The following is a 14,598-nucleotide window of genomic DNA, read 5'->3' as shown; positions in this document are numbered from 1 at the left end:
CTACTAACCGCTATGCCGAGGCTAAAATTACTGAAATTATATCTATGTAAGTAAACAGGTTGTGAAAAAGCTATAGACCCGCAAGAAAAGTTATAGAAATACTATAGGATTAAAAATATAATAAGAGTAAGACAAGAGTCAAAACAGAAAGCTTTAATAGCCTCCCCCCAAACAAAATCAGAAAATACGAACAAGTTAAAAAATGATCAATTTGAAACGCTTGTTTAGTCAGTAACGGTGATGTATTCCTGTTCTAATCTTGTACTGTTCTTCGACTTTAAAATTACCTGTAAAAGCTGTTCACTGAATAGAGTTTTGCGTGACAAAATTCAGGGCTGTTTGTTTCAATACGTCCGTTATGTCTGTAGCACAGCATGTCAGGTATTGCATCTCGTACACTCTTGATCAAGTGCGTCACGTGCTATTACTATTGCAACGTCGCACGGGTTGTTTATAGGTGGCCTACGCGGCAAGTTGTCGTTTACCTTCATCAGTATATATATATATGTTCATTTTGTAATCTAGGATGCTGTACCCTTGACGTAGAATATGTATTTGCATATAGTCAAATGCTGCAAAAATGAGAAGAAATATTAAAATAAAATGAAAGCTTTAAACTGTTTGTCACTAAATTTTATAAGACTTGCCCTTTCGAGCATAAATAATTGTCAATAAGTGTAAGCAATTAACACTAGTTATTATTTGCTATTTATCATCCATTAAACGTAAAAATAAAGTTTTAAGATTTTAGTTGTTGACAGAATTAAAGAAGTAATTGAATTAGAATCTGTAGCCAAAGACATTTTTATAGACCATTTATCACCTAACACTTGCAATCTTAAAAACCTAATCATCAGCTGTTCTTGCAAGAGAATCATGGCAGAATAATCTTTAATTATCCTGTAGTTTTATAGGTGCAACGACTGTTGAGAAGTTGCGCATTTTACCCTTGTAAGTGCGAATGTAGCTCATCTCCTTACATTTGTTCCCTTATTCATCACAGATTTACCAGTAACCTTGATGTCACTAAAGAATGTTTACGATATTTAATAAGTACAAATCCTAAATTCAAAGAATGCCAAAAAAATTAATGTGTTCGTTTTTCAAATTTCGCGCAAAGCTAATCAAAGGGTGTTCTTTTTATTTATCCCTTAGTTTCGAGGTAAGGCAGCTACTTAATACCATCTACCACCAAGTCTTGGACTATTCTTTTACGGACGAAAATTGGGTTATAACACAATCACGGCTGAAAGGGCAAGCACTTTAAGTGATAGGATGCGGACTCGAGACTTATAAATTGTGAGTCGAGTGCCCTAACCATCAGGCTAACCCAGGTCAAAAAGTAAGTTTAAATGCATCAAAGAGAAAGCATTCAGTAAACTTTACATAAAGAAGTAAAAGCAAACCTCTTTAGAAAATAAATGAATAAAGTTAAAACATACTTCATAAATGTATATTTTACATAAAGAAATTCATTACTAACAATAATTAATGTATTATAGGTAAGAAATAAATTATTGAGTACTTAGATTATTTATCATCGCATCCGTCGATAAAACTACTAACATCGTTTTTTTCCATTTATAGTATTTTGTATTAAAACTTTATGTAAGGAACTAAGGTTTAAATTAAAAATATTAAACCATTCAGATAATGAAGTATATACAAACGTTAAAATAGGTATACCAAGTATCATATGTAAAAGCATTAAAGTTTTATTACCTTTTTGTGTAAACTCTGTTAAATCTTTTGATGCGATACGTACATTATTCTGGATTTCAAAATTAAATAAAATATTGTGCAAATACATATTTAATGCGAGGTTAAAGTAGTTACGGTGAAGGATTTGTCAGTTGTAGTCCCCTGCTGAGAAGGCCTACAGACTCAATGCTAGAATCTGGGTCTCGGTTCTCTGCGGCGGATGCGGCGGATAGTCTAGTGTGGCTTTGATCTAAAAGAAAAAAACAAAAGGCAGTTATAGTCGATAATTTTTTGAAATGCATTAAAGAGCATTTAAAGAATTAATATTGTTAAAGTTATCAAATAGAAAACTTTTTTGATCTGTTCATTATTATGGTTACTTCTGTTGAATATAACTACAAAATTAAAGACTAAAGCTGTAAGGATAGAAACATGTAATTTCAGTAATCTTTACAGAAGCCTTTCAGATGATGAAATTTATAATGTATTTCATTCACGATATCTAGGTTTTTAATAATTCTGGTAAACTAACTCTCTCTGTGTTAGTAAATACGTGTTTTTATTGCAATGGCACTGGTAGAAATTACGACTGTTTCTCATTAAAGGAATGATTGATTGCAAGCCACGTGTTATATTTTACTGAACAGCATATTTGTACAATTTGACCATAATATATTTCAAGAAGTACAAGGAATTCCTAATCGCACGTTCATACTTATTCGATTGGTTTGGTTTGAATTTCGCGCAAAGTTACACGAGGGATATCTGCACTAGCCGTCCCCAATTTAGCAGTGTAAGACTGGAGAGTGTGTTTTGTTATATCAAAGCCACATCTGGCTATCTACTGAGTCCACCGAGGGGAATCTAACTGCTGATTTTAGCCTTGTAAATCCGTAGACTTACCGCTGTACCAGCGGGATACAAGACTAGAGGGAAGGCAGATCGTCATCACCATCCACCGCCAACTCTTGGGCTTCTTTTTTACCAATGAATAGTGGGATTGATCGTCACATTATAACGTCCCTACGGCTGAAAGGGCGAGCATGTTTAGTCTAACGAGGATTCGTACCACCTGGCCATGCCGGGCCTTATACTTATTCGAACTGAAATTTTCATACATTACAAATCTTAGTAAGAAAATTATGTTAAAGCGTTTCACATCAGTCACGCCTCTAAACATATTAAAGTTATTCTTATATTTATATATAAATGTTTTCCAGAAACAGTCAAACTTATGCACTGGGGCTCATCTTGGAAAAAGAACAAAAAATAAAACAAATAAACTTTTTCACTAAAAACGAAGAACAATACTTACACGTGGATATCACCATTAGTGACCAAATATTCAAATTCAAAGTTTTTAGTAAATATGATTATTTGTAGTTAAGCACAAAGACACACAATGGACTATCTGCGCTCTGCCCGTCACGGTTGTGAAAACTAGGTTTTAACGATGTAAGTCCGCAGACATACCGCTATATTACTGGGGAGCATTTTCAGTAAAATAAACACTGTTAACTTTGAAGCTGTATAAACATTGCATCACTTTAGACAAATATTTAAAATATGCTATGTTACAATGTTTATTACTGACAGCTTATTAGATACTATAAAACTTGTTAAACATTATAAGAAATTTTTACTACAGCTCATAAATTACTTGCCTTTTTCACAAACGAAGTTTTCCCTATTGAATTTTAAGCACATTTTTCATTCAGTTCCATGTGAAATTCACCAATATTCTTGCTACAGATTATGGGTATAGAAGTTTTACATAACATCAAGACTTACATTTTATTCGTTTGTAAATGATTTAATTCCTTTGTGAATGGTTTAAGTGTCATAAAATACACTTTAATTCGTTTGTGAATGATTTAAGTGTCATAAAATACACTTTAATTCGTTTGTGAATGATTTAAGTGTCATAAAATACACTTTAATTCGTTTGTGAATGATTTAAGTGTCATAAAATACACTTTAATTCGTTTGTGAATGATTTAAGTGTCATAAAATACACTTTAATTCGTTTGTGAATGATTTAAGTGTCATAAAATACACATTAATTCCTTTGTCAAAAATACACATTAATTCCTTTGTTTTTAAGTGTCATAAAATACACTTTAATACGTTTGTGAATGATTTAAGTGTCATAAAATACACTTTAATTCGTTTGTGAATGATTTAAGTGTCATAAAATACACTTTAATTCGTTTGTGAATGGTTTAAGTGTCATAAAATACACATTAATTCCTTTATCAATTTGTTTAAGTGTCATAAAATAGACATTAATTCCTTTGTCAGTTTGTTTAAGTGTCATAAAATAGACATTAATTCCTTTGTCAATTTGTTTAAGTGTCATAAAATACACTTTAATTCGTTTGTGAATGATTTAAGTGTCATAAAATACACATTAATTCCTTTGTCATTTTGTTAAAGTGTCATAAAATACACTTTAATTCGTTTGTGAATGATTTAAGTGTCATAAAATACACTTTAATTCGTTTGTGAATGATTTAAGTGTCATAAAATACACTTTAATTCGTTTGTGAATAATTTAAGTGTCATAAAATACACTTTAATTCGTTTGTGAATGATTTAAGTGTCATAAAATACACTTTAATTCGTTTGTGAATAATTTAAGTGTCATAAAATACACTTTAATTCGTTTGTGAATGATTTAAGTGTCATAAAATACACATTAATTCCTTTGTCAATTTGTTTAAGTGTCATAAAATGCACATTAATTCCTTTGTCAATTTGTTTAAGTGTAATAAAATACACTTTAATTCGTTTGTGAATGATTTAAGTGTCATAAAATACACATTAATTCGTTTGTAAATGGTTTAAGTGTTATAAAATACACTTTAATTCCTTTGTAAATGGTTTAAGTGTCATAAAATACACTTTAACTCGTTTGAAAATGGTTTAAGTGTCATAAAATACACTTTAATTCGTTTGTAAATGGTTTAAGTGTCATAAAATACACTTTAATTCGTTTGAAAATGGTTTAAGTGTAATAAAGTACACATTAATTTCTTTGTCATTTTGTTTAAGTGTCATAAAATACACTTTAATTCGTTTGTGAATGATTTAAGTGTCATAAAATACACTTTAATTCGTTTCTGAATGATTTAAGTGTCATAAAATACATTTTAATTCGTTTGTGAATAATTTAAATGTCATAAAATACACTTTAATTCGTTTGTGAATAATTTAAGTGTCATAAAATACACTTTAATTCGTTTGTGAATGATTTAAGTGTCATAAAATACACTTTAATTCGTTTGTGAATGATTTAAGTGTCATAAAATACACTTTAATTCGTTTGTGAATGATTTAAGTGTCATAAAATACACATTAACTCGTTTGTAGATGGCTAAGGTGTCATAAAATACTTTTTAATTCCTTTGTAAATGGTTTAAGTGTAATAAAGTACACATTAATTTTTTTGTCAATTTGCTTAAGTGTCATAAAATACACTTTAACTCGTTTGTAAATGGTTTAAGTGTTATAAAATACACTTTAATTCCTTTGTAAATGGTTTAAGTGTCATAAAATACACTTTAACTCGTTTGTAGATGGCTAAGGTGTCATAAAATACTTTTTAATTCCTTTGTAAATGGTTTAAGTGTTATAAAATACACTTTAATTCGTTTGTAAATGGTTTAAGTGCCATAAAATACACTTTAACTCGTTTGTAAATGGTTTAAGTGTTATAAAATACACTTTAATTCCTTTGTAAATGGTTTAAGTGTCATAAAATACACTTTAATTCGTTTGTAAATAGTTTAAGTGTAATAAAGTACACATTAATTCCTTTGTCAATTTGTTTAAGTGTCATAAAATACACATTAATTCCTTTGTCAATTTGTTTAAGTGTCATAAAATACACTTTAACTCGTTTGTAAATGGTTTAAGTGTCATAAAATACACTTTAATTCCTTTGTAAATGGTTTAAGTGTCATAAAATACACTTTAATTCGTTTGTAAATGGTTTAAGTGTAATAAAGTACACATTAATTCCTTTGTCAATTTGTTTAAGTGTCATAAAATACACATTAATTCCTTTGTCAATTTGTTTAAGTGTCATAAAATACACTTTGATTCGTTTGTGAATGATTTAAGTGTCATAAAATACACTTTAATTCGTGTGAATGATTTAAGTGTCATAAATACACTTTAATTTGTTTGTGAATGATTTAAGTGTCATAAAATACACATTAATTCCTTTGTCAATTTGTTTAAGTGTCATAAAATACACTTTGATTCGTTTGTGAATGATTTAAGTGTCATAAAATACACTTTAATTCGTTTGTGAATGATTTAAGTGTCATAAATACACTTTAATTTGTTTGTGAATGATTTAAGTGTCATAAAATACACATTAATTCCTTTGTCAATTTGTTTAAGTGTCATAAAATACACTTTAATTCGTTTGTGAATGATTTAAGTGTCATAAAATACACATTAATTCCTTTGTCAAGTTGTTTAAGTGTCATAAAATACACTTTAACTCGTTTGTAGATGGCTAAGGTGTCATAAAATACTTTTTAATTCCTTTGTAAATGGTTTAAGTGTCATAAAATACACTTTAATTCGTTTGTAAATGGTTTAAGTGTCATAAAATACACTTTAATTCGTTTGTAAATGGTTTAAGTGTAATAAAGTACACATTAATTCCTTTGTCAATTTGTTTAAGTGTCATAAAATACACTTTAATTCGTTTGTGAATGATTTAAGTGTCATAAAATACACTTTAATTTTTTTGTAAATGGTTTAAGTGTCATAAAATACACTTTAATTCGTTTGTAAATGGTTTAAGTGTAATAAAGTACACATTAATTTTTTTGTCAATTTGCTTAAGTGTCATAAAATACACTTTAACTCGTTTGTAAATGGTTTAAGTGTTATAAAATACACTTTAATTCCTTTGTAAATGGTTTAAGTGTCATAAAATACACTTTAATTCGTTTGTAAATGGTTTAAGTGTCATAAAATACACTTTAATTCGTTTGTAAATGGTTTAAGTGTAATAAAATACACATTAATTCCTTTGTCAATTTGTTTAAGTGTCATAAAATACACTTTGAATCGTTTGTGAATGATTTAAGTGTCATAAAATACACTTTAATTCGTTTGTGAATGAGTTAAGTGTCATAAATACACTTTAATTTGTTTGTGAATGATTTAAGTGTCATAAAATACACATTAATTCCTTTGTCAATTTGTTTAAGTGTCATAAAATACACATTAATTCCTTTGTCAATTTGTTTAAGTGTCATAAAATACACTTTGATTCGTTTGTGAATGATTTAAGTGTCATAAAATACACTTTAATTCGTTTGTGAATGATTTAAGTGTCATAAATACACTTTAATTTGTTTGTGAATGATTTAAGTGTCATAAAATACACATTAATTCCTTTGTCAATTTGTTTAAGTGTCATAAAATACACTTTAACTCGTTTGTAGATGGCTATGGTGTCATAAAATACTTTTTAATTCCTTTGTAAATGGTTTAAGTGTCATAAAATACACTTTAACTCGTTTGTAAATGGTTTAAGTGTCATAAAATACACTTTAATTCGTTTGTAAATGGTTTAAGTGTCATAAAATACACTTTAATTCGTTTGTAAATGGTTTAAATGTAATAAAATACACATTAATTCCTTTGTCAATTTGTTTAAGTGTCATAAAATACACTTTAACTCGTTTGTAAATGGTTTAAGTGTTATAAAATACACTTTAATTCCTTTGTAAATGGTTAAAGTGTCATAAAATACACTTTAATTCGTTTGTAAATGGTTTAAGTGTCATAAAATACACTTTAATTCGTTTGTAAATGGTTTAAGTGTAATAAAATACACATTAAGTCCTTTGTCAATTTGTTTAAGTGTCATAAAATACACTTTGAATCGTTTGTGAATGATTTAAGTGTCATAAAATACACTTTAATTCGTTTGTGAATGAGTTAAGTGTCATAAATACACTTTAATTTGTTTGTGAATGATTTAAGTGTCATAAAATACACATTAATTCCTTTGTCAATTTGTTTAAGTGTCATAAAATACACATTAATTCCTTTGTCAATTTGTTTAAGTGTCATAAAATACACTTTGATTCGTTTGTGAATGATTTAAGTGTCATAAAATACACTTTAATTCGTTTGTGAATGATTTAAGTGTCATAAATACACTTTAATTTGTTTGTGAATGATTTAAGTGTCATAAAATACACATTAATTCCTTTGTCAATTTGTTTAAGTGTCATAAAATACACTTTAATTCGTTTGTGAATGATTTAAGTGTCATAAAATACACATTAATTCCTTTGTCAATTTGTTTAAGTGTCATAAAATACACTTTAACTCGTTTGTAGATGGCTAAGATGTCATAAAATACTTTTTAATTCCTTTGTAAATGGTTTAAGTGTCATAAAATACACTTTAATTCGTTTGTAAATGGTTTAAGTGTCATAAAATACACTTTAATTCGTTTGTAAATGGTTTAAATGTAATAAAATACACATTAATTCCTTTGTCAATTTGTTTAAGTGTCATAAAATACACTTTAATTCGTTTGTGAATGATTTAAGTGTCATAAAATACACTTTAATTCGTTTGTGAATGATTTAAGTGTCATAAAATACACTTTAATTCGTTTGTGAATGATTTAAGTGTCATAAAATACACTTTAATTCGTTTGTAAATGGTTTAAGTGTTATAAAATACACTTTAATTCCTTTGTAAATGGTTTAAGTGTCATAAAATACACTTTAATTCGTTTGTAAATAGTTTAAGTGTAATAAAGTACACATTAATTCCTTTGTCAATTTGTTTAAGTGTCATAAAATACACATTAATTCCTTTGTCAATTTGTTTAAGTGTCATAAAATACACTTTAACTCGTTTGTAAATGGTTTAAGTGTCATAAAATACACTTTAATTCCTTTGTAAATGGTTTAAGTGTCATAAAATACACTTTAACTCGTTTGTAGATGGCTAAGGTGTCATAAAATACTTTTTAATTCCTTTGTAAATGGTTTAAGTGTTATAAAATACACTTTAATTCCTTTGTAAATGGTTTAAGTGTCATAAAATACACTTTAATTCGTTTGTAAATAGTTTAAGTGTAATAAAGTACACATTAATTCCTTTGTCAATTTGTTTAAGTGTCATAAAATACACATTAATTCCTTTGTCAATTTGTTTAAGTGTCATAAAATACACTTTAACTCGTTTGTAAATGGTTTAAGTGTCATAAAATACACTTTAATTCCTTTGTAAATGGTTTAAGTGTCATAAAATACACTTTAATTCGTTTGTAAATGGTTTAAGTGTAATAAAGTACACATTAATTCCTTTGTCAATTTGTTTAAGTGTCATAAAATACACATTAATTCCTTTGTCAATTTGTTTAAGTGTCATAAAATACACTTTGATTCGTTTGTAAATGATTTAAGTGTCATAAAATACACTTTAATTCCTTTGTAAATGGTTTAAGTGTCATAAAATACACTTTAATTTTTTTGTAAATGGTTTAAGTGTCATAAAATACACTTTAATTCGTTTGTAAATGGTTTAAGTGTAATAAAGTACACATTAATTTTTTTGTCAATTTGCTTAAGTGTCATAAAATACACTTTAACTCGTTTGTAAATGGTTTAAGTGTTATAAAATACACTTTAATTCCTTTGTAAATGGTTTAAGTGTCATAAAATACACTTTAATTCGTTTGTGAATGATTTAAGTGTCATAAAATACACATTAATTCCTTTGTCAATTTAAGTGTCATAAAATACACTTTAATTCGTTTGTGAATGATTTAAGTGTCATAAAATACACATTAATTCCTTTGTCAATTTGTTTAAGTGTCATAAAATACATTTTAATTCTTTTTTTAATTTGTTTAAGTGTCATAAAATACACTTTAATTCGTTTGTAAATGGTTTAAGTGTCATAAAATAAACTTTAATTCGTTTGTGAATGATTTAAGTGTCATGAAATACGTTTTAATTCCTTTGTAAATGATTTAAGTGTCATAAAATAAGTAATAACTCCTTTTTTTTAAAATTGCACAACAAATTATTATAAAACTTGCAAGTAATGTATACAGTTTAAAGTCTATGCAACTAAAACTACATTTTTCAGTTGAAAAATTCAACCATCTTTAGGAGACCACAGTAAAATTATTGAATTTGTTAAACCGAAAATGTAGAGTTCTAATTGTATATAGTCTTTGTTTAAATTGTATGTATATTGCTTTTAACTTTATACAATATAGTATTGTGCATTTTTTTAAAAGTTGAGGTTCTTACACATTTAATTAAATGTATGCAAACGAATGGTCATATAATATAGTAACGATTTAGTATATTGACCCATCACTGGTTTCACCCGCTGTTTACTCAGCATTGATATGTATCGTTAATACTAGTTATGAAGTAATTCCTTACATAGTGTAAAATTATCTCATTAATTAAGTTTCTTTACCATGTTTGTAATAATTGTAACTCTCCGTATTTGCCGTTGTATAAGACAACCCCAGATGTCTTGAGTTTTGGTTGAAGTTAAAGCACAAAGCTAGAGAATGGGGTATCTGTGCTCTGGCCACCACTGGTATCGAAACCCAGATTCTGGCGTTGTAAATCAGCAGATATACTGTTGTGCCATCAGTGGTCTGTATAAATAGGAACGTAAGAAAATTTTGTTTAATTTACTATAATCATTAGCAGATGGATTAGCGTTGTTGTTTTTTAAACTAAATACGTTGATAGCTTGCTTTGTTCGAAAGTTAGTATTAACTAAGTCATGGAACCTTTTTTTTTATTGGCTTGTTGATTGGTTTTAGAACATAGCCTCACTTGGTTATCTGCTGTGTTTACTCGTGCAGTGTGTGTGTATGTTTGGGGGAATATAACCAGCGGATTTCACCATTGTAAATCCATAAACTTACCCCTTCTCATCGGGGGACTTTTTGTTAGCACTAAAAGTACACGTGTAAGTACATGTGCAATAGCTGATACATTATGTGTGATATCATTAACTGAGATGAGATTTGTCACTTGTAGCTTCTCTTTGTAGCTTTGTTCAGAAATGTGTATAATTATAGATTGTGGAATTGTAAACTGTTTGTTAAGTTGTTCTTATCCTAATGAAGTAGAGTGAAGAGAGACTGTACAATTAATAATAAGTAAAACCTTTAATAACACGTGTCCGCGGAAACTCCATAATGCTAGTTCTGATCCAGAGTTAATATTTTGCTTCTTTGAAACTTGATTATAAATAGGTATTATCAGTAATTGACGGTCAATTTAGAAATAATCAAAGTGCTTAATTATGGAGTGGTGAAATCTAAAACTATCATTAAAATAACTTTAATTATTGGTAGTCTAAACTCCTTAATTATTGAATGATTAATTGTATATTGATTATTCAAAATAAGCAACTTAAATGGCTATTAAATTTTTGTTTCCCAATGGGTCAGCGATAATGTTACTCGCTTTCAAAGTTAAAATGCAAGGTTCGAGTCTGAACTGTATACAAAGTCTAGATGGTGTAGACTTTCGCTAAAATAAACAAATTAAATAAAATATTTTACGATTTCAAAATACAAAATGTTTTTAAATCCTTGTATGTTGATACATTTAACTTTTGAAATTGTTCATTGGTAATTATGTCATTACCACTCAACGTGTCCTTAGACGATTTTATGGTTATCCAGAAACGTTGCACATGGACCACAATTTACATATAAACATTCCAAAATAATGGCTTGCCGATGGCTAACCGCAAGTCTGTAGGCTTATAACGCAAAAATTTGCGTTTTGATACTCGTGGTGGGAAAAGCGTTGAAAGCCCGTTCAGTAGCTTTGTACTGTACAATCAAACAAACAAACAAACAAAAAATCCCATTTTTGATTGAATCCACCATTTAACTGTCAACTGAGTTCATGAGAAATATAATGAGGTGAGATGAAACTTGACTTCTTTATTCAAAATTTGTTCCTGACGGAGGTTGACAACATTGTTTATTCAACTTGTTTTCTATTCTATATACTAAATGATTCATTTTTATAAATCACCGCAATTTACGCATAAATAACTTAGTTGTAAAATATACTTTTGTATGAAAAACAAACAGATAATATACGTTTGTTTGTTTGTTGGTTTTGAATTTCACGCAAAGCTATCTAGACTGTCTGCGTTAGCCGTTTCTAATTTAGCAGTGTAAGACTGCAGGGAAGGCAGCTAGTCCTCACCACCTGACGCCAACTCTTGGGCTACTGTTTTACTAACGAATAATGGGATTGATTGTAACACAATAACGTTCCCACAGCTGAAAGGGCGAGCTTGTTTGATGTGTCGGGGATTCGAACCCACGACCCTCAGATTACGAGTCAAGCGCCCTAACCACCTGACAGGTGCCATTTATGTTTAAGCAATTTAGACATGTAAAATAACAATGAGTAAACTGTTATCATAAATACAGCGTTATAAACTGGTAAAAGTAATGGTAGCTTAGAAAATGATGAATATATAAATTACACAATTAAAATAATTCTCTGTAGTTGTGGTAATGTTTAAAAAATATTGTGAATTTAATAAAATAAATTACGCTAAAGAATTAGTTAAGGGTAAGAAAAAAAAGTAAAAAACCGACCGTTAGTCACATCGAATTACTAAGTTGACTTACACTACTTCGTGTAATGTTACTACTCTTTGTAACTAAAATAACTGATGAGTAATAGTACCCAGTCTTTTTTGTGTATGTCTAGATCACATAAGTAATGAATAAAACACAATATATTTTGGTTTACCCATCTCACAATTCAATTATATTCTTTGAAAACGTTTGGTAGTTTGCTTGTTGCAAATGTACTTAGAGGCGGAAGTATTAACTTTGCTAGGCACGAAAATGTATTTAAGTTTTGTTGTATATAGCATATTTATAGCGTACGCATATATTCATAAATATGAAATTACGAAGAATGATGTTTCATAATTTATTGGCTTTGTTAGACGAAAGGGCTTTATGATGTGTCATCAGGATCCTTATCCCGTTCCGAAATTTAAGTAAAGCTCTGTTTAAAGTCAATATGTCTGATAATTTCTTTGTTTTAAAAGGGTTTTATATTATTTAACGTCGTATTTTTTTTGTTTTGTTTCTCTGTTATAGGCTCGGCGTTTATCTGGGAGTAATGACAAATGGAACCTCTTAGTTTTTACTCCACGTGATCCTAGTAGCAGTGATTAATGTTTGGTTATTAAGAACCTTTAACTGTTTCAATTATAGCTAAGTAAAGAGTGAAACTGTACCTTTTCAACTAAAATCTACTTGTCTCCGTAATAGAACCCCAGTAAATTTTATTTTCACAGTTTTATTTCATCAACCTAACAATGAATCATGGGTGTCAAAATAGAGATCCCGGAGCCTCGATGCTGGGTATGATGAATCCTCACGCTTCTCATGGAGGAAGTGGGGGCCCTATGGTCCACATGCAGTCACAAATTCTCTCTCCTCATCATGGTGGTCCTCACCATAATCAGCAACTACCAGCCTCAGGATCCACTGGGGGACGCAACTGTGCCGGATGTGGAGGTAAAATTTTGGACCGTTTCCTGTTACACGCCCTAGACAGGTATTGGCATACCGGATGTTTGAAGTGCTCGTGCTGCCAAGCGACGCTAGCAGATATCGGTAGTTCCTGTTTCACCAAAGCAGGAATGATATTGTGCAAAAATGACTACATCAGGTAAGTTAAAATAAATATTATGTTATAAAATTATTTTGGTGAAATTAAAACATTAGAAATGAAAGAAAAACAAAACATGTAACTGAATATATGTTTGTTTGTTTCTTAACATCACCCTCTTCTCATTTCTTGATCAAAATCCTATATCAAAGGCTCGTGTACATCGTCGAACAGTTACCAGTCGTCACACCAAAAATTACGCAAATCGAGCCAACCAACTCTGGTTGATGAATACTAACATACAGACATCATGGGTCATCTTTTGCTACAAGTGGTCTCTGTCAACAGTCGAGTATGTTCTGTGTTTATATGTCTAAGTTAGAAAGGAAACACAGTATGTGTATACATTATTCCCTATAATCAATTAAGCACATGCTTTGTAGAAAAGTCAGTATTAGTGGTAACAGACGCTGGCTGTTCATAACTTCAGAAAATAAATGTGCTAAAATAAGTAGAAATCAAACTTGTTAGCAAAGAGAATTGTTTTATTCTCCAGTCAATCAGGTATAAAACAGGCAGTAGCACTGTCTATGTAAAGATGGTTCGAATTGTTCATAGGAATTGTGTTTTAAATATCTCCTTGATAGGTCATCAAAACTTTAAATTACTATGAAATGTTTTATAACATCATCTAGGTAATGATCAGGTTACAAGTTCTGGTAATGTCTGTAAATTTCATGTTCTCCTTTCCTCTGCTTTTTTTTTATTACGTGATGACTCAAAAACCAAAACAATTGATGTCAATCAATTTCACTGATGTTATATAGTTTCAAAAGGAGTATCCACTTTTGTAAGTGTCGTTAACTAGTAAGTAGTTTTGTTTTGTTTTAAATTGTAATTATTGTGTAAACAATGTTATCATTACCCCTTCAAGTTACTTTTCGTACTAAAATTTAGTAATCCTTTACAAAGCTTAAGTACAATATGAAACTTGAATTATCAGCAAATAACAGTTTGCCAACAAATATTACAGTTGGAACTTTGTTGTATTTAGGACTTGGTTATAAACACAACCATCCTATGTATACTGAAATATCGCATAAAAACAACAATCAAACGAGTAAATTAAAACTTTTCAAAAAGGAAAGTAAACGTACGATGGCTAATATCAATCTATCAAAAACAACACAAAAAGTTATTAGGG

The 14,598-nt window shown here is 29.2% G+C and overlaps 1 protein-coding gene across 6 annotated transcripts in view; it reads left to right on the top strand.

The window, feature by feature from the left end:
- The window catches only part of LOC143245014 (LIM domain transcription factor LMO4-like), a 105,657-nt gene that overhangs the window by 30,577 nt on the left and 60,482 nt on the right, over positions 1 to 14,598 (top strand). The window contains exons 2-3 of one of the 6 annotated variants that reach the window (XM_076490759.1): positions 1,156 to 1,342; positions 13,122 to 13,454. In XM_076490759.1, coding sequence (XP_076346874.1) covers positions 13,138 to 13,454 — 317 coding nt within the window. In that variant the 5' untranslated portion in view covers positions 1,156 to 1,342; positions 13,122 to 13,137. Of the gene's footprint in view, positions 1 to 1,155; positions 1,343 to 12,877; positions 13,455 to 14,598 lie in introns of all 6 variants that reach the window. The other 5 variants (XM_076490755.1, XM_076490753.1, XM_076490760.1 and 2 more) reach the window with 5 other exon arrangements.

The sequence above is a fragment of the Tachypleus tridentatus genome, chromosome 2 (assembly GCF_004210375.1).
Source record: "Tachypleus tridentatus isolate NWPU-2018 chromosome 2, ASM421037v1, whole genome shotgun sequence".
Taxonomy (NCBI): domain Eukaryota; kingdom Metazoa; phylum Arthropoda; class Merostomata; order Xiphosura; family Limulidae; genus Tachypleus; species Tachypleus tridentatus.
This window is presented reverse-complemented; position numbering and strand designations above follow the sequence as displayed.